Source organism: Erigeron canadensis, chromosome 8 (assembly GCF_010389155.1).
Source record: "Erigeron canadensis isolate Cc75 chromosome 8, C_canadensis_v1, whole genome shotgun sequence".
In the NCBI taxonomy this organism is placed as follows: domain Eukaryota; kingdom Viridiplantae; phylum Streptophyta; class Magnoliopsida; order Asterales; family Asteraceae; genus Erigeron; species Erigeron canadensis.
In genome coordinates, this window is record NC_057768.1 from 26,139,493 (window position 1) to 26,164,848 (window position 25,356).

The 25,356-nt window shown below is 33.7% G+C and overlaps 3 protein-coding genes and 1 non-coding gene across 4 annotated transcripts; 1 reads left to right on the forward strand and 3 right to left on the reverse strand.

Moving 5' to 3' along the window:
* Window positions 1-1,024: 1,024 nt before the first annotated feature.
* Window positions 1,025-9,053, reverse strand: LOC122610500 (rho GTPase-activating protein REN1-like). Its single transcript, XM_043783484.1, has 22 exons — window positions 8,847-9,053; window positions 8,608-8,691; window positions 8,087-8,123; window positions 7,651-7,727; window positions 7,447-7,517; window positions 7,247-7,325; window positions 6,957-7,101; window positions 6,683-6,805; window positions 6,337-6,414; window positions 6,152-6,207; window positions 5,985-6,054; window positions 5,291-5,375; window positions 4,608-4,851; window positions 4,328-4,513; window positions 4,159-4,208; window positions 3,776-3,836; window positions 3,614-3,697; window positions 3,248-3,361; window positions 2,800-2,900; window positions 2,521-2,563; window positions 1,917-2,066; window positions 1,025-1,575 (listed from the first exon to the last, which is right to left on the reverse strand). Exons 1-22 carry the CDS (start codon window positions 9,051-9,053, stop codon window positions 1,330-1,332), a joined length of 2,391 nt encoding a protein of 796 aa, XP_043639419.1. The 3' UTR covers window positions 1,025-1,329.
* A 4,642-nt stretch (window positions 9,054-13,695) lies between these two features.
* Window positions 13,696-14,807, forward strand: LOC122580510 (ethylene-responsive transcription factor ERF013-like). Its single transcript, XM_043752786.1, has one exon. It carries the CDS (start codon window positions 13,849-13,851, stop codon window positions 14,521-14,523), a length of 675 nt encoding a protein of 224 aa, XP_043608721.1. The 5' UTR covers window positions 13,696-13,848; the 3' UTR covers window positions 14,524-14,807.
* Window positions 14,808-15,316: 509 nt separating this feature from the next.
* Window positions 15,317-15,398, reverse strand: TRNAS-GCU. Its single transcript has one exon. It is a non-coding gene; the product is annotated as a tRNA-Ser (tRNA).
* A 954-nt stretch (window positions 15,399-16,352) lies between these two features.
* LOC122578862 (universal stress protein PHOS34) lies at window positions 16,353-21,740 on the reverse strand. Its single transcript, XM_043750910.1, has 5 exons — window positions 21,437-21,740; window positions 21,000-21,103; window positions 19,532-19,650; window positions 17,255-17,372; window positions 16,353-16,704 (listed from the first exon to the last, which is right to left on the reverse strand). The coding sequence occupies exons 1-4, from the start codon at window positions 21,621-21,623 to the stop codon at window positions 17,303-17,305; spliced, it is 480 nt and encodes a 159-aa protein (XP_043606845.1). The 5' UTR covers window positions 21,624-21,740; the 3' UTR covers window positions 16,353-16,704; window positions 17,255-17,302.
* Window positions 21,741-25,356: the final 3,616 nt, after the last annotated feature.

Below are 25,356 nucleotides of genomic sequence, written 5' to 3' on the forward strand. Positions count from 1 at the left end.
AACACCTTGCATAATTCACCCCAGGCTAATATGGCAGGTAGTTTTACCTTCTTCGACTCAAATGAACTTTTTAATTCAAATTTCAAATTTTTTTTTTCTGTTCTAATCATGTGAGCACTTCACAAAAACCTGCCAAAGGCTGGATTTCTGACTCTGGAGCTAATCAACATATGACAAACTCTGATAAAAACATGTTCAATGTTGTTGATGTCTCTAGTCTTGGTTTAACTGTTGGTCACCCTAATGGCACTAAAGCTAAAGTAATCAAAAGTGGAGATTTGAAGTTAACGGAATACATTGTGCTATTTAGGGTTCTTGTTATTCTCGAGTATTGTGTCAATTTGCTTTTTGTTCATAATCTGGCTAGAGATAACAAATTCTTTAGGTGGTCGGTTTTTACGCATGAAACCGAAACCTGAACCGAGTCGTTCGGTTTAAAAAAATCCATTGGGTTTGGTTTTTGGTTTTTTCGGTTCAGAATTTTAGGATTTTGGTTTTCCGGTTCGGTTTTTGCTCATTCTTACCGTGCAGTAATGTGAAAGGATTTATAAATCTTAGATTTAAGCTTACATGTAATTTTTTAAAAAACTGATATTTAAGTACTAAAATTACATAAAAAACTAATCTACAATTTAAATTAAAAGATTTATATAAATAATTATAATATTCACCCATTTTCAAGTTTGGGAGTTTGTTAATATTTATAGAAATTGAGAATGATTTATTAGATGGTATTGATTATAAAAGTTTGATTAATGATTTTGTTTCTAAGATGAGTGGAAGAACAATATTCAACGAAAATGGTAAATTCTAACTAGTTATATGAGTATATCATATGTTAAAGTTTAGCTATGTTAAATGAGTATTCCAATATATTGAAGTTATGTTTGTATGAACTTTAGTTATGTATCAAATAGAGTAGTTGCCAAGCAAGCAAGCATTCACATCTTTAAGTGGGAAAAAAACACATATAGAAGTTCAAGTTGAGGCATACAACAGGAAAAAAATAGCAGAGCCACACCAATAACAAAATGTTTTTGCACTTACAAAGAAAAACACTAATAATTACAAGAAGTCCTACAATCACATCAGGGCGGCTTAATAACTGCATAAGAAGAAATTTAACTTCTCGTACGAACCATTTCCATGTCGTGTTTTTCCATTGAGGCTGCAAGTTGCAGCCAACTTCAATTCAGGCACACCTTAAATCATGGTTTCCTTACCAAGGCTACTTCAACATATAAATGCAACGAAAGAGGTTCCGTTTTGGAGTATACATTGTGGGTGTTTCTAATCATCTTCATGTATTTCGATGTTTAAAACCTGTACCTAATTATCTGTATGGGACATAAGTGATTGGTTATCTGGCTTATTTTTAAATGATCCTTGATGTTGGGATGAACTATCTACTGATGATTGGTTGTCAGACTCGTCAAGTGATTGGTTATCGTGCTTTTGAGATGATTGACCTTTATTATCTACAGTCTCCATCTCATTTGTCATTTGGTTGCGCTTTTCTTTCAAGAAGTCGAGTCTATTTGTTATTTTTGACAATGCTGAATTTGTATTAGTTGCCTGGCACATAAGTACAAGTTAGATCATGATCCCGACAAAGAAATTAGAGGGGGAAATTTCTACTCACTTACTCATAAATGGGTCAATCCGGGATACGTTTTATCTTCTATCATAATAGTAGGTAAAAGAAAACACATCAAATGGGTCGAAAGCCACATGCAGTGTATTATTTACCACATGAAGTGTATTATTTACTGTCGTGCATCATCTTACATTGTTATATTTCATGTTAATTGATTAACTTGGTTCTAGATACTTTTGCTTGGCTTCATTTTAAGGGATTAACTTTAGTGAAACTGAATAGAGATTAAAAAAAATGAAAATTATAAGTATATGTGTACCTCACCCCTTGAGTTAGATCTTTTGTCAGTGGTTGAAGAAGACTTGCTCATACTTGATTCTCCTTTGCGTGTTGAATCCGATTGATGGTTTAGATGCTTTCTACTAGAAAAAGAGTGGAATGGTTGTTTGTCCTGATGCTCCTTTTTATCCTGTAACAAACAACAAAACTATCATTCAGAGATATGATCTAGTTATGGTAGCACATTAAGTCAGACCCTAGTTAAAAGTAAAAACAAAAGGAAAATGCATGAAAAAGTGTTTGTGGTCAACCAACCCAACCCAACCCAGTCAATTTAGACCATATTAAAACATGACCTATATAGGCCAACCGTCAACTACACAACTTGCCCAACCCGCCCCTTTTGATTAACTGAAGGTCTTAAGATCCAAAAGTGTGGTCAGCTCAAAGCTTGTTCAATGGTACATTATGGGTTCTAGTAAAAAAACAATCTAGGCTAACTGTAAAAATTTTGGGCCAGTTTGTGTTGCCGGTTATCAACCTTTTGCTACAAGTTCAGCCAAAATAAGGCTGCTACATCGACGGTATTATATCTCAATCTAAAGAACACGCCAGGATTATAAACCATGATTCTAGTATTATACCTTACTCTTATGCGAAGCTTCTCGATCTATCTCCTTATCTTTTCTGCACACGCGGAACACCAAAAAGAATACATAGTCAAATATACAAAAAAGAAATATTCATACAAAAGGAGACATTTGTTAAGAACTTCATTCATTAGGTAACTGAAAACATTCATTACAATAAAAACATTGAAAAAAAAAAAACACATAAGAAATATGGATGTCTACTTTTAGACATAAAAAAAAAAAAAAACAGAAGAAAGAACCTAACGAGTGATAGGAAGAAAGTAAGCTTACACTTTTCCATGGTTAAGGTGTACTTCAAGATCATCTAGTTTTTGTTGTATGCTGATGACTTCAGCCTCTGCTTTGGCAATGTCCTCTAGATCTGCCTTGGTCTGTAGAACATCAAGAAGTTAATACTCCGTATTTTACATTAGCCAACACTCATGAACAAGAGATAACCAGTGAACATTGTAAATAGAGGTGGCAAAATGGATGGATCGAGTGGTAATTATAACTACATATACAATATTGTAATAATGTAAATTTATTAAAAACAATTTAGGAGGTGGTATGCATTAAAGTCAGACTTTGCTTGATGTTCATCTCATTCAACCTATTTGATCAATCTACTTTAACCTATAACCGTTTGAGATGATAATAAATTTTTTTAAAAAAGAACCCAAATTGACCCATTTATAAGTAAATGCGTAGAAATTGCCTCCTCTAATCAGTAACATACCTTTTCATCAATGGATCCCGGCACGGGCAAGATTTTCTTTGACATCATGAGTCCTGCCTCAAGTACTTTCCTCATTTCTCTTTCCCTCTTCAACTGTTCCTTTAATGTTGCCACCTGCATGCGTATTAATTTTATCCAATGTAACTATAAGGATTGTTAATTTGATATGCTTCTTAAAAGTTAAATGTTTCATATAGTAAAGTGCCAAAACAGTCAGGATAATGAATCGAGTTGGATTCTAGTCACTTTCAATCCATTTGACCCATTTCATGTTAACTGTCAGACAAATATACAATCGTACTAAATCTGTTTGTAGGTAAAAGGTATAAATGGCTAATCTAATGCAATCTATAATATGATACATACCTCTTGCTCAAGAGCAAGATGACGGTCCCCTAAAGCATCCCTTTTACTCAACAGCTCCTCTTTCAGAATTGAATTATGCCTTGCCTGTAGTCAGATGGAGTTTATATTCATAAAAATTAGCATTTACCAACAGTTTATTGAAAAGGACACCAAGTATCTTACCTCAGCTTCAATTTTCTTCATCAAATCAGTTTTGAGGTTCTCAAGCCTGAAGATTTCATCCCTGACAACATTGGGTAAAGATCAATAACTAAAGTCATATGAAGTAAATAACTGTGAAATTGTTTCCATAGAATGATGAAGTGAATACAACGATTTTATTCAAAATTTTACTAGTTAAATAAATTATCGTGCTAAATGCTAAGTCGTCTTACTTTCTTGCTAACAAAAGAATACTTCCAATTTCACAAAAAGTTGCATAATTTTAAGGACAGCCATTCATCAAAATGTTAACTTCCAAACTTATACTTGAAGGCTGAAGCTGTATACGCTCATAAAGTACTCGTGTGTTAATTATATATACAGGTGAATGAATAGTCATTTACCTTTCTTCGGCTATCATGTCCACATTGTCAATGGGCATTTTCTTTTTTGCCTGCACTCAAGAAAATACTAATATAAGACAGAAGCAAAAACTACAAGGTCACCTAATGTATGCCGAGATCGCATGTACACATCATACTATGTCTCCACATATCTAAACACTAATTGAACCTTGTTGTCATGACGACGTCTGTTGCTCTCATCCTCACTGCTATTTGATGCATGTTCAGAATCACGGGAACCTTCAGATGAATAATCACCATCTTCATCCTCAGAGCCATCGTCATCGCTAAGCTCTTCACTCTCACTTCCACTCTCGTCTGAGTCGGAGTATAGATCAGATAACATGTCCCCTTCCTGCAAATAAATATATCATTCAGTTATAAACCAGGAATATGAAAACTTGTCTAAAAGCCGAGTAAAGTTACTATGGTGATTATGTAAAGCATACCCCAAATATATTATCATATTCCTCTAGCAAAGTGATGATGATCGCCTGAGCATGGTTAGCTGCTGCAGCGGCTTGCATAAGCTGCGCAGATCCATCGCCACCCATATTGAACTCGTTCTCTAGCTCAACTTCACCTGCCAAAAGGGGCCGAAGAAGTAGCGGTGACATACAAGCAGCAACAGCCGACACACTCATGCGATTCACCTCCTTGTTCTCTGCAACAGCTTCCATTGTCATCAAAATTCTGTAGACATCACGAAACAAATGAATATGAGTGAGAGCATTAAAAGATGTAATGTAACGAGACTGGATGGGGAGAAGTTAAAATTGAAACTATAAGAGGTAGAGGTGACGCAATGGCCAGGTTGGATAGCGGTTTAAAGTCAATACGGGCACAATGGGCATATGATACAAAACAGGTGGGTTGGATCAGGTTGACTCGTTACTTCCCTTTCCTTTATTGACCCATCATGATAAACTTCCAACAAATACGACTATCTTGATTTGCTAAATGTATTAGTGTTCTCCCCATGTCTATCCTTGCATAATTTTCATAGCCCGAAGCAACCCAAACACTTGTACCGGACAAGTCACTTGGCTTACTTATGTTGAACTAGGCCTAAGAATTCCATTTCTTAGGAGAAGAGATCGGAATATAGAAACTTGGTGATGTTATCAACTACCTTTGCAATAAACGGCGATTTGGTTCTGGAAAGGTATCACATATAGCTGCACGCATATTGTTAACTCTTGATCCCCGATCGGTTCCTAAAAAAGTATGTCATTAATGTAGAACACAAATCAAATATAAATTCAAAGATCATGAATAATGTTTGAAAATGATATTATGCACTTAGATACCATAAGGATTAAGAAGACACCATTATAGTACATATTTCAAGTTTATAAAACATATTTCAACACCATAAGGTTTCTGGAAGAAAACATATATTGGAATAAAGCAATTTTATAAATTTATCTGTTTGATTTAATATTGTTTTGTATAAGTTAAAACAACACTAAACACATGCTAAAAAGACAATTCACTCACAATAAGATGGTAATATTCAAGTTAATATTAAAGTGAAGCAAAAGATTCGAGTTTGACAATAAACATCATAGAACTCAATCTGACTTTGGTCATGTAGTTTGAGTCTGCGCCTAAGGTTACAACATCAAAATCAGTCTAATGTAGCAGGTTGACAAGGATGGACTGTGTGTATGATTTATATAAATATAGTTTTTGATATAATTACATGTTACGTTGCTTCAGTAAACTGAGATTCTTTAGAAAGATGCACAAGTCAATGATAAAAATTTCTTTATTAGTAATAAAGTATGTGCATTCAATATTGTACAAACACTAAACAAACGTACGATATGCTTGTAGTAAAGCTTTGCAGCAAGATGCCGGGACTGGAGATGATGGTAATTCGCGGAGGACATACTGAAACAATATGGTGAAGACGGAAAAGTCAGATATCAAGAATCAAGAATCGAATAAAAGTCGGCCAACACAACGCATATTCAGTGTTCACATGTACCTTGATACAGTCTCCAATAACATGTCCATCCTCCTCTTCTGTGAACTCTGTTTTCCCTGTATACCAAACCATATAAAACTTCTAATTAGAACTTCCAAAACATCCAGAAATCATAAATCATAGTGCTCATTACGCAACATAGTGCTGTGTGTGAGTGCGACGTATGTCTATATGTCGAAGATTACCTTGTTCATAATCTCTAATTCGGCGCTCAACAAGTTCTACATCTGCAGCCTGCCGTAAAATTCCTTCAACTTTAATTCCTGGAAAAGTACTGTCACTTCATCAGTCATAAAGCATAAATGTGGAAGTATGTAAGTTTTACAAGGGTTAATCAATAGAGACCCCAAAACTTTGCCAAATAGACTACTGATTAACTCTACTAATGGTCATGTATCTCCATGTCATGTTTAGAATAATTGCATAATGAATTTTAATATTCACTATAAGAACACTTGAAAGATGGAAGGTTTAGGAAAATTTAAGCCGGTGAACAATAAGCTCTTACATAGAACGTTCACAGAACCTTACCATGATCTTCTACGTATCTAAGGGCTTTCTCCAAGAATGATGGAGTCCCGTCTATATCTTCCAATGCAAGTAAAACTGGCCGACCAAGGACAAGAGATTTTGGCGACGAACGGTCTTTTGTTGCTGAATAATACAAACAATGAAAAGAAATAAGTCTTTGGACGGGTTCAGTAAATGAAAAAAGAAAATGACATCGAAACACATACATGTAATAACGAACGTAACACACTTAACATATTTTGTGGACATACAACAATAATAGAAAGAGGCTTACACTGCTCGTGAGAACCATCAGCGATATCACCCTTCTCGTTTTTCGATAAACCAGTTTGTCCCACCCCTGTGCCAGCAGTTGGAGCATTTTCCAAAGCTTCCTCCAATGCAGTCTTCCACTCAAATAAATCCTCGGAAGTTTCAGCCTATAATAGTATTTAAAACCAATGTTCAGAAAAAAAAATGTAGTATTTATAACCAGTAAGCATCAGTTGGTACAGAAAATAATGTTAAGAGCGATAAGGTCAAGAGTTCACAGTGTGTGTCAGTATGGTATATAGAAAAACACACCTTAAGAGTGAATGATCTCCCATCACGGCCATCTGGAAATAGTACCGTCAAAAGTTTTTTATCTGCTTTTACAACCACACTGAAATATACATAAAAAGTATAACTACTTGGCAGAGAAAGGACAGATATAATGATTCTTATTGTTCAAAGACAGTTCACAGAATGATGGACAGGACACGGAAACTAGAAAGCAAGCCTACCTGCCTGAGCTGTTGAGGTCTATGCCACCAAGGGTTAGATTTGCCTCTCCTCCCTTTTCAGAACTAGCATTCTGTATCAAGAAGAATAATCTATTCATGAACCATTAACATCTTAAAGAATCGAAAATTAGAGTTACAGTTGAATTTTGTGTAAAGTTTCACCATTAACATCTGAAAGACTTCCCTATAAATTAAGCAACTTACTGGGTCACTTCGGAAGAAGACCAATGAAGTGTCCGTCAAAATGAACCATCTTTTCTTCCATGAGGTCCAGCCAATTCCTACATAAGTGTAACTTAGAGACTTAAGAAATGGCAGAAAAACACTAAAACAGGATTGTGCTTGCCAAAACAATGTGTGTGTGCTTCTTTTGAATTATGCATATCTCGGTCACTTTCAGGTGTTAGAGGTGTATGAATGAAGAATGTTCTGTGATAAACAAGAAATGCCCGATATACATGAAGAATACAGAACTACAGTTTGTGTTTCTTTAAATAACTTTCTTAGGCCATATGTTATCTCATTGTTATGGCTCCAATGAAAGTTTATAAGCATGCAATGAGTAAGATATTTCCCATATGAGAATAGGAATACCATTAAGAAAAAAAATTGTTGGCACTGATTAATGAAGAGAATTCACCTTTTGATGACAGAAACAGTGGCCCGCTTTTGTAAACCTGCAAGTTATTAACTTTAGATATCTGAAGTTTGTTTTGCTAATGCTATAATTTGATTCTTATAAAAACGATATTGACTGCAAAAATCCAAAAACCGACAAGAAAGAGAGATGGTAACAATATCATGTCCATATCTGAGATAAGGTCCTAAATAGCAAGCAATTTTGTGGTCCAAATTTATACCATTTTCCAGTAAACAACACTTGACTTAGCACTTAGTCTAATATCATGTCAACTATCGTTCAGATGTCTAATACGCCAAAAACGAGATCTTCCTCGTCTTTTTAATTCTCAATATTTTCTTCCAAAAGTCATCAATCAGGTCGGTATTCAACTTCAACGTTCTTATAAAATCCTTATTAAACAGTTAATTAGTAAACATGCCATACAGTGACCAGTGTTGCCCTATAACTTAAAAACAATCTTACAGTACTTATTTAAGTAGTACATAGTCCTAAAATCAAATGAAAAAAATTGAATAAACCTTGTTGCCATTACGAGAACCTTGCCTCTCCAAGGATTGCGTTGCACCATACGTAGGTGCCAAATTAGAAACACCACCATCTCCCTACAACAAATTCAACAACTTATCAACAAACAAAAAACTCATCCATATATCAATCTAAAACTCAATTCTTCCTTTGGTCATTTCCTATAGTATAGAGGCTGCATTATCGAATAATAACAGAATAACTAGATGTATGACAAGCTCAGAATTCAAACCTGAGACGGAGGAACATCAGCATTGGCTTTCAAATCATTGTTGTTTTTCGAATCATGATTGTCTTTTGTGGAACCAGAATTACTTTTTGTCAAATCAGCATTGTTGTGTTTTTGATCAGCATTGTTATTTTTCGTATCACCCGTGTTGTTCTTAGAGGCAGAATTATTATTTTTCGAATCAGAACTAATGTTTTTCGAATTAGGCATCATTCAATTCAGTCCGAATATGCATTCGATGGGTGTCAAATCATTCCAAAAAAACAGATAACCTGAAATCATAACAAAAATTCAATCCATCATAAAAATGGTCCTGATAGATTAAATTTAAGCATTATATCAATCACAATAATGGTAGAAAGAATAACATACATTTTATTTTATTTTTCGTCAGAAAATTTGAGGAGGGAAAAGTGAGGAATATCATTTGTTGATTGTTTTAATTTTTTTTATGTTTTGTTCTAACAGAAAGCCGAAGATCAAGCCACAACCTTACATTTTCATTACTGTTTTCATGTTTTTCCATGTTAATCGCTTACAAACTTTTCATTTCCTATCCGTGGTTATATATACTTTAAAAATGAATATATTACAAAAAACTAGCATGTTACCCGCACAATGCGACGGCGGTTACGGCAATGACGATTTAGTGGTGTCGGTGATGGGCGGTGATGACATCGACCCCCTATTTTAAGAAAGTGTTAGAAAATAGTTAGATACAAAAGTACTAAATTACCATTAATAACCAAACTCTATGAAAAGAGTTATTAGAGATTATCGAATTTACCCTTAATGAATTAATTTACACTTTAAAACCTTATATTGTTAATTTATATTCTAGGTCCTTATCTTTTTTAATATTTACACAATAACCATTACATCAACTTACATGGTTACACCACTCGACACCAATTGTTGATGTCATCACCACCCGTCACCGATACCACTAAACCGCCGTCGTCGTCATCACCGTCGCATTGCACGGGTACCATGCTAGTATCTATAAAAATAAATTGAATATATTTTTTAACTCACGGAGTCACGATCAAATCTATGAATTACCTAAACTATCCTTAATAAAATATGTTACAATATAGATTAATTCTCCAACTTTTATAAATTAAAATAACTACACTATACCTTGTATATCAATTACTTTTATATTTATAATCACACCTCCATTGTCGCCACCACTACCTGTCGTCGCCGTCATCACCATCACCTCTGCTGCCACCACACAACCAACACCACTGGCGCCACCACTAACCGTCACCACCACCACACTGTCACCACCATTGCTGCCGTATCGTGCCAACATACATCTAGTTTGGGTAATTGTTGCCGATCTAGCATTTAAATTGAAATTAACATATATCTAACTTACATGACGTGATATATATATGATAGACGGGTTCAGGAAACTAGCTGGGTCGGGTGAACATGGAATCCATTTTGAATATATTCTACCTTCGTGGTTAAAGAGTTTCAACCCCGCCGACTATGGGCTATTATTTGTAATACGTAGGAGAGTCGTCTTGGAACTAGTCAACTTGTAAAATGGATCGGAAACTTATGTTAAAAAGGAAGTGATATCAGTATCATATTAATTGATTAGTTTACCACAATTATACGTCAACTGTGTCTAGTTTGTAATACTTTTCATAAATAAATCAAATTGTTTGATTTAAATATCACTTAGAACTACACATAATAAAAGACTCGCATGGAGACTATAAAAAGCCATAAAAACAAGTTGTGACGTATTTCATTCATTAAAGCAATTTTTGAACATTATGACTCAGATATGTACGACTTAACCTGGATCTATGCATATCTATAATACCTATACTATATTGCACTACTACAATCAGTATAGTTAACAAAAATGGCTTATTTCAGAATTTGGTTTAGGCAGTAGAATACTAGAAATATGTATAGCTTCAAACACCCTGGTTATCTTTCTTTTCAATGTATTTCTTTCTTTATTACAAAAAGAAAAAGTAATGGATTGATATTGTTGAAGACTTGAAGTTTATTTGATCATCTATGGGCATGTGTATTAGAAAAAGCATATATACCGATCAATTTTTGTGGTTATAATACATATGGACTATTTTTAAAATCCTAAAAGCTTCTTACAAGTGAGAATCCTAGGACAAAATGTTTTCTACAAGTTCATCACCCCTAACATGCACAATATTTTTTAAAGCTAAATACTTAGAATATTTTGGTACAAAGATATCATGGTTTTCCATAATTTCCAGAACCATTTTCCATATTTCCAAAACCAATATATAATTGTATTAAAAAACCAAAAACCAAGCATTTATGTACTACAACCTCTACCCATGTCTTATTGTGCAATAGTACTGAAATGACTTGAATGTCCTTTAAATTCATATACTGTACTCTAATTTAAACGTGTGAATTAATATTGTTACAAAAATATATATAAATACTAGATCATAATTAATTAAGAAGTAGATGTAGATTAAAATGCCATTAAAATAAATTTTAAAAAAGAACTCATCAAGGTGATAGTGTTGTGTGTCGGACTTCGCCAGTCAACACCGTTGAATTTCTGAGCAAAAGGTAAGGGGTGAAGGGCTTACATTAACGTCCTTTAAATTCATATACTGTACTTTTATTTAAACTTGTGAATTAATATTGTTATAAAAATATATATAAATACTAGATCATAATTAATTAAGAAGTAGATGTAGATTAACATGTCATTAAAATAAAATTAAAAAAAGAACTCATCAAGGTGATAGTGTTATGTGTCGGACTTCGGCAGTCAACACCGTTGCATTGTCCAGGCAAAAGGTACGGGGTGAAGGAGCAAGGTGAAGGGCAAAAGGGTGAGCTTTACGTTGGTGAATCTAGCATGTATATATACATGTGATTTTACTATTATCTTTTATATTTTAATTAATTACTTACATGCTCTTGTGATGCGACATCCATAAATGATGGTGACGATGATGGGTGGTGACGTTGGCGGCGACATCAGTGTGGTTATTAATGTAAAAGTAATTGATGTAAAAAAATGTAATGTATTTATCTTAACAGTTGAGAGATGTATTTTTAAATAAATTTATTAAGATTACTATTATATTAGGTGGAGATATTTAAATTAGTAAATAAAAGAAGAACAATATTTTTTGGTAGATTAAGTTTTTTTTTATAAAAATGAAAGAAGCCCCAAATACTATGGAAGTATAGATATAGATATATTAGTTGCTCCATATAAGAAGGTTAAATGAAAGTTTATCGATATCGTGCTCAATATATATATATATATATCAGTTTACTCCATATAAAAATCAATAGTTGCATTCGATTATTAACGTACTACAACCGTCTTCGCATTTGGAAAATATAGTTGAGTTTAAACATTAGATAAAGTAGCCTGAAAACGAAACGACAATACACGTTAAAGTTGAAGTGCTTCATTTCGATCATATTTTATCTCCATAGATCTCTTTTTACTTTTTATGTATATACAATCATCGTCTTACAACAAAACTAACAATGTCTAAATTCAAATTCATTCATCATATGTTGCCTTTACCTTTGTTTCTGCTTTTTTTTTTGCTCATATCATGTGGATGGTTGCCTTGGTCTCTAAGTCAAAAAAGTCTAGAACATGTCTAATAATTGAGACTAATATAATGGGGTCGCATGTGACATCTTCTGAAATGTATGGTTGGCTTTGAAATTTTCTCCAAAAGTGTACTATATTTCATTAGGACCCCTTTATGTTGTAAACTTTGACAACTAGATATTAAAAATCAGGATGGTTATTGGTTAGTAAAAGGTTTGGAAGAATTCAAGAGGTAAACATAAATTCCAAGATAGATGTGAGAATGTATATCATATGATTTGTATTTATTTTTTATAACTACGTACATCACTTAATTAGTTAATTATGCTGTATTCGAAATAATTTTTGCATTCAAAATTTCTCTAGTTGTTTTTAAAAGTAATTGTTATTAGTATAAGCATAGTTATCGTCCATTTGTGTGTTACTTTTGAGTTTTTAGTAATATATGCATATTGTGTAAGAGAGGTTTGCACACTGTTGATAACTTGATACCATCCGTCTGGTTTTAAGTATCATAGTTTGACTTTGAAAGTCTTTTTATTTTAACTTTGACCGTAAATATTTTTGTATGTATTTTTTAATAGTTGATAAAACTTATATCATTGGAAAGTAGATTAAAAACTCAATCCATTTTTATAATTTATATCAAGTATTATATAACACAATGAAAAGCATTTACGGTCAAATATTAAAGAAAAAAAACTTTAAAAGTCAAACTAAAACACTTAAAATGAAATGGAGAGTACTATAAAAAAATTACCAATTCTTTTGTTCATTATATACGTTGATATTTAAAAACATACATACACACACATATACTCCGTATAAGATAAAAGATATAATTACTAATTTACTACACAAATGACCATTTGGTACACTAGAAAGTTACTTTCATAGAATCATAGTTCCATTAATAAGTTTTATAATGTAATGATCACTTTTTGTGCTATTGTTTTATTGATTAAAAGAATAGTGGACTCAAAAGAACAGGTTTCTATAGTTCAAGAGCTGTTATTGTAAATACTGCATCCCTCCATGAAACCAATGGCAAACGAGATTTCACACCTCTTTGAATAGTTTATTTCTTAGTTTTATGAAACATTTATCTGTTTGAACGTTGAAATAAAGCTAAAAGAATAAATAAATAAATAAATAAAAGAAACAAATATTTCTCCCATCTCATTTGCTGTTATATATACATCTTGCCCTATTATTCCTACCTCAAAAAGACCGTATCATCACAATTCACACACAACATATATATATATATATACACTCATCAAATTATAATATATTTACTATATTTGGTTCATTTTCATGCAAAGATTTGCCACTTAGCATTTGATTTTAGTGTTAAGATCTACATATAGTGCATTTTCCATAAGTCATTACCTATAGATGGTGAAAAAAGAAAAGATCCAAGACAAGCCAAAATCGACAATGTCCATATCATCATCCACATCGGTGTCGTCGACATTGCCATTGCAATCGACGACATTGTCACCACCACGATCAATCAACAAAGAAAAGTACAAAGGAGTACGAATGAGAAGTTGGGGTTCATGGGTTTCCGAGATTAGGGCACCAAATCAAAAATCACGTATATGGTTAGGATCTTACTCTACTCCTGACGCAGCTGCTAGAGCCTATGATGCGGCGCTATTATGCGTTAAGGGTCCTATTGCGAATCTTAACTTTTCTCCAAACCAATATGATCATGACTCTTTTACGACCACTACCATGTCTCCAAAATCTATTAAAAGGGTAGCCGCCATCGCTGCCACCACCATTCCATCTACATCTACATCACCATCACCATCACCATCATATTCGTCGTCCCCGTTATCACCGTTATCCCCATCCCAGTCATCATCATTTAATGGGAAGAATCAAAGATTCTCTTTAGAAAATGATCCTCTTGATGGCACCTTGATGTCAATGGTTGCACCATGGTGCAACTTCGATTTTTCCCCAACGTATGATGATATCATGCACAATGAGCCTTCTTTCGATGCCATTGATCATGAAGAAGAAGAAGAAGATTGTGAAATTCGTCTATGGAGCTTTTACTAAATGAACACCATGCCAAATACATTTATTTCATTTTTACCCAAATCACTTTTTTTTGAACAAGTTTACTAACATACAAATACATTTATTTCATCTTTGTCTATTACACACTTTTCATTGTTTATTTTATTTTATTTATTAAATTTATAAATTCGTGTCTATGCAAAAGGATGTAGATCTCATGGAGGGAATCCCATGTGAGTTTTTTTTTCTCCCGACATTCACATTTATTTTTTTTGTAATGGCCGGTCTCATATGTATCCATTTATCTACTCTTTTATTTTTCATCTTATGCATCTCCCGTATCGTGTGATGTAAAACAAATGTAGATCAAGATCAGAGGAAGTTCGGGTTTTATATATATAGCCATTGTATTCATCACATTCATTTATTTCATGCATTAAAACCAATCATTACATATTCAAAAACACCTAAGCTAGAAATAAATAAATAAATAAATAAACGCGCAACAATAAAATAAGGCGCTTGATATCCCGATCATATTTTTGGTAACCCGACCAAACTATTAATGACAGGAAGGTCGCTTTTATTCTACCAGATTTGCCATTACAGACAGGGGGCCCACACTATTTTGGAGAGATATAGTCGCGATACCAAAAATTTTGGTCGGGATACACCAGACGTAAAATAAAAGCAATGATTGAAGCTAGACATAATAACGTGTTGGTACTTTTCTATATATTCACAAGTATCATGCTTAACAATCTCCAAAAAGCAGAGCCTAGTGATAAAACGTTATAAGAATTAAAAAAATAATAATAATAAAATAAAGTAACGTCGCCTGAGAGATTCGAACTCTCGCGGGGAAACCCCATGTACTTAGCAGGCACACGCCTTAACCACTCGGCCAAAGCGACTTTTTGACATTTCATATCTAATCTATTAGTTTATCAACACTGATCTTAATTTAACAATAAATGTAGTTTTTGGCTACAGTAAACTAATTATTTATTTCTAATTGCAATTTATTTGTGTTTAGACTTTAGGTAAGAGACTTAATCGTATACAGTAACTAGCCAGTATGATACTACAGTATAACGTGACAAAATGAAATAACAGATATAACTCGAAATAGATGCTATACACGTCGTTGTCATAGGTGTGTAACAACACTATGACGATCAACCAACTGTGCGTGTTGATAAGGGCCGGGTATAGAGTTTTGGTCTACGATCATATATGGAATGTCTTGAGAAATCTGCAATGTGGGTCTCGTTGTTCAATTGAAAAAAACATGATGTTTTCAGTCTTAAAAAGATGGGAGATTTCTTTGCTGTTTCTTCTCCATCCTCCATGCCGTAAGATCCATGGTTTAACGTTGATCTGGAGGAAAGATATACAGAAGACGGAGGAGCAAAGAACGATATCTGATGAATTTTGGACGATATCTTCCCGGCTTAATGGAGCATTCCCTTGAAGACTACCCAAGATTAGTGTTCATAGATGTCAATGGAGATGTCATTTGGTTCACTAAAAACTATTCAACTGGAACAATTACTTTGAGATGTGTAACTGAACTGACTGATGTCGATGATGAGCAAACAGACATGTTAATGGAAACCCAGATAACGGGCTGGCTATGAGAAAATGTGAAGAAGTGTATGTGGTAATGAAGGCTGAGGCAGATGTGGTTTTTAATACACACATTAAACTCTTTGATGCTAAAAGCTTTACACTCTTTACCATCTTTCTACATTAAAGGGCAAGATACTTTCATCAAAGCTGGACCTAACACTTATAATATCGCTGTAGAAACCAAGTTATTTTATCAAGTTACAAATGACACTTTTGACTTGTCATAACAAGATGTGTTAACATAAATACAGATCCTATTTCAGATGTCTATTGAATGAATTTCGTACAAGTGATAGATTACACACAATTTAATCAACAATTACTCAGCCTATGCCTATCATCCACACTGAGGCATAACTTTTATTCGAAAATCGAAATAACACTTTTACAACAGCAGAAGCATATTCCATACAACAATTTACAACACAAGGAAAACAAAGCTGTACAACAAAAGAAGCATATCACAAGCAAAACTGTACAACAGATTTACGCATAAAAAATACAACAGATACTCTGATTTTGGAACAAAACAGTATACAGTATTGCCTTGGATACATGCTTCACTGAAGCTGATGAAAAGCCGATCACCTAAAGAGAGTATAAATATGATGTTTGTTAGCATACATAATACTAGTTGCAAATCCGCCAAATTGAAGACAAACAAACTCAAATATGCAGAGCTGAGTATTTGGCTGCATTGTTTTATATAATTATAAAAAGAAATTGCGAAAACCAATCCTCCTCGATTTATATTTTTAGATATATAATTAAAGGATTTTTTAATTTTTATACTTTCCAACTACATCAATATAAAGTTACAAACGGTAACACAAAGGAATTACACGAGAGTAAAATTGGCATACTTGAGAAGTAGTGATCTAAATTACTGGAGAAGACTCTTATGTTAAAAATAGATAGTCAATGACAGTTCACTTTTCAGATTTGAATGGGTGGGTGGTCAAAGGAACAGCCTATGTTCCAGTGTTGCTTCACTAAGAAAGCTCATTTAACAGGGAGCGTATTGTTAGGATAGTCCATCCTGTAATCTGATATAATGTCTCATGAATTGATGGAAACTGAAAGATGTTTTGCATTGAAAAAGAACGCTTCAAAAATTGAAAAATGTGATGAAGTTTACCTCAAACGTCTCCAGGCAAGCGATGACAACAGTATCCGTAAAGTTTTCTTATTTAAATATCATGACAGGGCACGGCACATGGTTGCAGCAGTAGTTACTCACACTTCCCATAAACATTCTGCATAGACAATAGTACTTTACCGATAATTAAAGAAAATTAAGCTTAAAAGTGTTAAGAGAGAATTTTAGAGATTGAAGAAATGATTTTACACTTTTGAATCAGGATTATTATTACACAAATTGGTATATATACACAAGACAACAATAACCGTCTTTGACAGGTTGACTCACTTAGGCGGCTAACACCAATTAACAAACAATTCAAATATGACACACAGTACACCCTGTACTATTATTATTGACACTTACACCCCCTGAACTCTATAAAACTAAAATACTCGTTACAAAAAGACGCTTAAAAACCATATATAATAGCATTAACATATACTTTGGGTTACTTTTGACCCATTCGTTGTTCCCTTGTTAGCTAAATTTCTTGTTCGAGGATATAACATAACTCATATCAAGCCCATTCACAAGTAAATGGTTCAGAAAAGGTCAACCTGATGAAATCTGTAGTTCCTCACTAATTACTACCTAGCTAGTATAACCAAATGATTAGAAAAGTTAAGTAAACAGAACAGTTAGAGTCATTCTGGTTCTCCCCTGACTCTCCTCTTTTGTCATTTTATTAAATTACTGCCTCCTTCCCAGAATAAATCCACATTTGACTTAACACAGTATGGGAGCAAGTATTTGACGATTAGTCAAATATCCAAAATCCCAAGCCTTGTGGATCCAAGCAATGCTATAAATAGTTTGTATTGATTACATCTGGGCAGAGCATACTTCATTTAAAACCAACCCAAAAAGAAGCATATTATTTGGGATCGTGGGATTAACTATTTCTCTAGGAAACATTTTTGCCTAACAAAACTTTTCATCCTTAAGATAGAGCTTATAGACGCAATTTGTCTCCCTTCCCTTCCCTTCTTTTTTATCCGTTACTTGTTACTCAAGAACATGTTACTATTCTCTTATAGGCCTTGAAATCATCCGGTCCTCTCATGGTAATATAAGAAGCTAAAAGACCAGTTAACTTGTTAAATAGTATAATAACAATATCTCCTTTAGATTCCACTAGTCACAAACTCTTAGTTTTAAACACACTTTTAAACCTAACAATATAACTGATGGCCTTTTGACTTGGCCAATGACATGAATTACTAACAAAAAATTAAAATCGAGAGTTTCTCATAGTTGTAAATGGAGATGGGGCTAACTAGGATGGAATAGCACATTTTACAATAAACACTATAGTTGCCAATTATAATACTATCTTCATGGGATACAGTCCAAAAACTTTCAACCACATTCATTTGCTTACTTAAATCTACTAGATTAGTCTCTCATCACTTCTCCGTTATTCATCATCTGAGTTGTTTGCTAGGTAAAAGTCCACTAAATAGCAAACTTACACTCTTATTCCAAGGTAGGTACTGTACTCCCAAAAACACTATTATAAGTTAACTTTTAAAGTTGGTTCCAACATAAGTAACATGGTAACCGATTACGAATTCAATCCCTATCTTGATTGATAGAGGATTAGAGGTACTCCGTACTAAACTTTCAAGAATCGTACCATTAAAGGTAATAATCTTTCTAATATGTACCATTAAAGGTGCTAAACTTTCAAAAAATGTACCATTAATTATAGATAATAAATTTTCAGATATATGCTAGTTTAAGTAATATGTACAGGTCACGTGTGAACCACTTATATGGAGCTACATTTACTGTTTAAAAAGTTAGAACATGTTCATTTGAACACATAACATCAATCACATTACCTATATTGGGACAAAATTGTAAGTACGTTGCAATTTAATGGACTTTACCCTTTGTTTGTCAGTGAAATTTGTTATTTTTTATTATACCTGAATCCCAATCCCTTTCATGGAAAGTTCAGAGCAACCTCAAAGGTAACTTGCGTTACTGGTTCACTTATAAGGCCCCATCATTGCGTGAAGTTCCAAATAGACAACTACTCATTTTAATGAAGCATTACAAGTGTACATCTAGCTAACGTCATTTGCTGTGAATGACTTGTACGTAAAACTGTTGTAGATGCATTAATCCAATTGTAATATCCTGAAACATGTTTTGGTGGACAGAACCCAGACCAGTATAGAAGTATTTCTTTACAAGCATGTGTCTCTCTCCCTTTTCATTGATATTTACAGACTAAAGAATGGATGCAGCAGGCAATAATGTTACCTCTTGATAGGACCATAAGCTCGGCATCCCATTACAAGCAAATCAGCTTTCAGATCCGCAACAGCTTCACATATTTTCTCCTTAGGATCCCCAATCAATATATGTGTCTTGACTTCCGCCTGGTAGTTTAGGATATAATGCATCAGTAGTTAATTTTACGATTAACTTCTAAATCAGTAAAATCAAAATAATCTCAGGCATAAAAGCGGAAACAAATATCAAGAGAACGAATTGCAAACTAATCTGCATAATGAATTACAAGTCATATCGACCAAGTGAATGACTCACACTAACAGTATTTCAGGGAAGAACATATTCAAAATGGCATATAAAGCGAATGACTTCTGTAATGACTGTTTAAGAATATTTCAGAGCTTAATAACAATAGGATTCAATGTTTGTTAATCGCCAACATCTCCCGTATCTGTAATGCAGCCTCAACAAAATAAAGACCAAGAAGTAAATATCGACCAAGTGTGAATCACACTGTGTGATGTGTTTATTCTAGATCTTGCATTGTTAAATGAATGCATTATACTCCAAAGGAAGTACTTCTTATGTCACCGGGGAGGCCTCAAAGCTTTCTGTCACAGTTTCATTTCTTATGGTGCCTTCCATGTGTTTACACCAAAAAGGGTGAAAGTCAGTATCATTTTCCGGAGAGGTCAGGATGTAAAGTACATGCACATAGCAGATCTGGCCAGTCTTAGCTTAGCTTTATGGTTAAAGAACCACGTTTGAAGAAGATCCAGACATAAGGGCTATACAACTCTAGGGTCGGATGTTGCCAGACTCATGTCACACTCTTATGTACCTTTCTCTCGACAATTGTCCTAATAAAACAAAATCACAATCTAATACAAGTCAATAGCATATACTAACTTGAACCTGTAACTCCATGTAGCTCCCAAAAGAATGATTTATTTACAACTTCATACATTTTGTCAACAATATAAAAAATTAAGTTGCTTATCATGGTCATTTTTGGCATAAGCATAAACTAAAATACCATCTGAGGCTAATATAACAGATCTTATAATAATCTTACTACACATTTCAGTTATCACGACTAATCAGACTGCCATAAATAGTTATACTCTACTACCAAAGCAAAAAAATATTCATATTACCAAAAAGTATATTGTCACATTTTTTCAATTATGAGTATCTAAACTTTCAAAACGTCTATTCTATCAAACTTTCAATTCATTACTTCTGTAAGTATCAGTCTACCTATATTTTTGCTGATATGACAGCCATATAAGTTGTCAACACATCATCAAAATCGGCACCAGCTCAACAGTTTACAAGGTATAAAAAAAAATTTGGATACATTCAATAGCCAAAAATGAAAGTTTGAGACATACAATAGACGGTAAGAAAGTTAGATACACAAAGCAGCAAAACGGTGACAAGTTAAAAACTTAAAAGTATCAAAAATCATGCCATAAATCAAAAAAATACTAACATTTTGATCAGCACATATCTTCAGAGCATGATTTATAATAGCATCAGTAATCCGCTTTTGGTGCACCTCAATCGCCGCGTTAAATGCCGGTACCTCCACCTCACCTAATTCATCACATAATCAAAACCCAACAAACTTTCACAAAAATCTATAGAGTTATTTGTGTAAAATAGTGAACTTTTCATGAATTCCCAAATCTAAAAATCAAGTATATAAATTACTCAAAATAAAAAAGAAACTCTAATTAATTTTTATCAGTTGCACAAACTAACTCTTTACACCTGTCAAGATCTCAAACTGGAATTTTATTATTGGATAATTCTGATACTTAATTTCTAGTATTTGTAAAAATTGAAACTTAGTCGCTATTTTATGTAAATTAAAGGAAGTAATTGATATGGATAGATACAGAATTTGGAAAAGAAAGGAAACTGAACTGGGACCACCAAAGGGAATGGCACCGGGATTAAGACCGGAGGCGATGGACGGCGGGGATTGAACGTGAAGAATGACAAGAGATCCGTCGGGTCGAAGCTTGATGTTATCGAGTGCCCATTTTAATGCGTTCATGCTTTCTTCGCTGCCATCTACCGCTACGATAACTGATGTTAAGTTTACCGGCATTGTTTTTTTTATTTTTGTTTTGTTTTTTTTTTCTTCGCGACGTTACACAAGAGAGTCTGACAGAAGTGGGTTTTTGTGAATTTGAGTGTTGAAGGTAGGAGACTAGGAGGGGATGCGGTGGCATAGCCGGTTAGTCACAAAAAGGATGAAAATGATTAGATTTTTATAGTCCGGTCAATAAAAAAATTGGCCACGAAATTCATGAGCTAGGACTCCAGGAGTAGGAAATTTTTTAATTTTTTTAAGGTGTAGCTATATCACGACAACGACAACGGTACCTAATCCCGGTATAAGACGGGGTACGGGAGAAGTATGATGTAGACAGACTTTACCCCTACATAAAGTAGGGAGGCTGCTTCCAGATCCACCGAAGTGGAAGGAACCTCCGGCCCAAATAGTGTAAAAAATAGGGTTAGATCCACCGGAGTGGAAGCTTTAACCGGATGGGAATAATCTCGATCTCAAACTCTCAATCTCAAATACACGATCTGAATCTCGAAATCATAGGCTCAATCTTCGATCCAAGGTCCAGTAGAAATAGCCGTTAGTGGTGAGAGAGCAGAGGGTGGAGAGAGAGAAACCCAAAGTGGTTTTTTTTTATATTTACAATAAACCTTATAAGTATATAAGGTGTAGCTAGATCAATCGCTCGTAATAACAAATCTGTGTTAGAAGGTCCTTTCATCTTCGTAGGAGGTAAAACCCTCTATTAAAATGCCTAAAACCACATAGATAAAACTATCTTTGTATGATAAACCTTATACCATTGAGCTAATTGCTCGTTGAGTAGTGTAGGACTTGGTTTGCTAATATTACATCGTAATCCATATTAACTTGTAAAATACTATACTATAGTACATATTTATATTACATTAGTCTATAGTATATTATAAAGCAAATTTCTCCTGTCTAAATTTTAAGTTTTAACATTTACTTTCTCATTTACCTAAAATAACTATAATACTCTCTCTCTCTCTCCTCAAATCTCAACCAATCTTTTTTTTTTCTCTCATCCATAAATCATTTATTTCTTTAATTTATTCAAAATCTTTTATCTCAAAACCCGTATATCGATAAATTATAAAAATTATATGGGTGTTCTTAAAATTTCATGCTCTTTCATTAGAGATGTCATTCGATATACTTTCGACGAATTTTTAAATCCGAGTTCGGAACCCGTACGGTTAAGGCATTTAGCTATCACACTCTATGATACTTTATGACCTATCAAACCCACCATCTCACCGCTGCAACGCACAGATACTTACTCTCGTATATACATACACATATATTATATAAAAATAAAAATAATTGATCATGGGAAGATTAACATGCCTTCAGTTTTCTCCAAAATATCTTGATGGAATATATTGATGGGCATTTCAAATTTCTAATTGCGTTATGAAATTTCAGTATATACGATCAACAATTTGATTGGCATACAAACAATTGGAAATATGTGACACCCCGCTAAGGCGGAATATAGGATGCAACAGATGTATAGTACATAGCACAAGTCAATAGATCATAACATGCCATTATATTACAAGAAGTACAAAAGGAGGATTACATTGTACCAGAAAGTCCCATAACAAAAGACTAAAATAGACAAGATACATGATCTGAAACATACCAAAAGACTATACAATGATCTAGAGAACAATGTATCTTGACGAGGTACGAGTCTGAAACGTCTTCTCGAGAGTTGACCTTACTAACGATTTCCTGAAAGGCACGCAAATAAAAACGGAATCAACTAAAAATAGTTGAGTGAGTCCATAGGTTTTCAGGTTCCATGTCAACTTGTTTAAAAGAATATGCTTAGTCAATGTACTTAATTAATATAATTGGTTGATTAAGTCTAAGACATTTAGTATTCTTGAGCTGTCAATTGCAATGAGGCCATTACTAAACCGCTTGACCGACTGTGCCCTATGAGGATTCATACTCTAACATCGTATGAATAGGATCTAAAGATACCATGCACCCACTGAGCAGTGTGGATGAGGGTTGGTCTGACCCTAGATAGCGCTATCCCATAATATCTACGGCATAAAGTTAATAGTAATGTGAATGTCTCAGGGACTTAAAGTGTTAGAACTCATGCAATAACGTACAAGTATACAAAATATGTCTAAAAGTGTATGACAAGCTCAAAAGCTTAAAATATGTCTATGAGTTCAACAAAAATATAGATAAGTCTAAAAATATTAAATATATACAATTATGATCAACCAAGATTTAATTAAATAAATCATGCCTTTCACCCCGAATTTAGAAAGCTGTAAATTAAAAGGGGATATGAACTCACCTTAGATAAACTTCTAACGGATAAAGCACGAATAAACGAGAGGTTACTGTCCACGAACGTCTAATCCTACGCACAAAAATATGCAAATGAGAACTAAGTCTCACGCTAAAGTCCTGTGCCTAGAAATTATGTCTTTTCTAAATGCCATGATGTGTTTATTATATGATTATCTTTTCAAGTCTTATGTTAACATATAATAAACAATTTAATTGACTTGATAATGTTGTATATGGATTGATAGTGTTGTATAGCAACTCCCATGTTTTATGTCACATATCACACGTTCATTAGGCTAGCTATCACATTACTTTGCCCTTAAACAAAATACATATCTCGAACTCATGGACATGAGACTCCAGATAGGATATATTTAACGTACATCATGAACTCATAACGAGTAAGATCAAAATGTTAAATCGAGCTTGACTCGGAATATAGTTGTATATTGAAGCAGAATAGTTACGACATTGAGCTAGACTCAAAAGCTTTTTGTTAACACTAATTACTTGCACAACTTCTCTGTACAATATTTGGACAGATTCTTATGCGACTCTGTCTTGCTTAGTGTCGAGTGATAAGAATCCGCTTACTGTCTTAACAATATTACTTAGACCAGACGATACTACTTAGGGGCTGTTGCGATACTATGAAGTTGGTCGTCACTAGTTTTGAACGACTCTACTATACCTGATCAACTCGAATATATTGGACATCACTAGCTTACTGATGTTGTCATCTCCATCAGCTCCTTGTCGAGGTTACGGAGACTATAATGAGACCAACTTAAGGTAGAAATAACGACATGAATTCACACATATTTAGATATCTATTAGTGTCTTCTGAGATTTCAGATTTAATTAAAGCTTGAAATGGCTTATTAAGTATTTACAAACTATATAGTTATAGCCTACAAAAGTTAAGTTTAATCTGCAATAGTCCATTTAAAGTCAGTATTTGGAACTCACTTGTTATTTAGCCTACTAAATTCATGATGTATTATGTGAGTGCAAGAACTAAAATGATAATAGTATAGTGATTGACTCCATCTTTTGTTCATTTAAATTTAAGAGTGCTAATAATATTATAAGTATAAGGCTCCTGTACTAATTAAATTCTATCATAATAATGTACAACATATCTGGTGATTAAAATAATGTGAAGTAAAAGATGAACTTAGAATGTTATCAATCTTACCAATCGGCTGTAAACTTCAAGACCAAAGATGGGCTGAAATCTAGTTTTGTTTATGACAAAAACGGTGCGTGATTGTAGAACGAGATGATCTTCAAATATCTAGTAGCAAGTAATAAGTTATTATCTCCCTTTACTAATGTCTAAACCAGAATGGAAAATCATTGGTTATTAGTTATTATGATGATTATTATTATTAGTATTGGTGACAATCAAAACTAGAGTGAAAAT

Excerpts from the sequence above, each read along its gene's own strand:
- LOC122578862 (XM_043750910.1), bottom strand. The coding sequence starts at position 21,623 with ATGCCGGTAAACTTAACATCAGTTATCGTAGCGGTAGATGGCAGCGAA. Across the intron at positions 19,651-20,999 it reads AGATATGTGCTGATCAAAAT|GCGGAAGTCAAGACACATAT; the intron begins GTTAGTATTTTT and ends CTAAACTACCAG. Across the intron at positions 17,373-19,531 it reads GCTTATGGTCCTATCAAGAG|AATGTTTATGGGAAGTGTGA; the intron begins GTAACATTATTG and ends TTGTCTATGCAG.
- LOC122610500 (XM_043783484.1), bottom strand. The coding sequence starts at position 9,053 with ATGCCTAATTCGAAAAACATTAGTTCTGATTCGAAAAATAATAATTCT. Across the intron at positions 8,692-8,846 it reads CTGATGTTCCTCCGTCTCAG|GGAGATGGTGGTGTTTCTAA; the intron begins GTTTGAATTCTG and ends AATTTGTTGTAG. Across the intron at positions 5,376-5,984 it reads AGCTTTACTACAAGCATATC|GAACCGATCGGGGATCAAGA; the intron begins GTACGTTTGTTT and ends ATACTTTTTTAG.
- LOC122580510 (XM_043752786.1), top strand. The coding sequence starts at position 13,849 with ATGGTGAAAAAAGAAAAGATCCAAGACAAGCCAAAATCGACAATGTCC.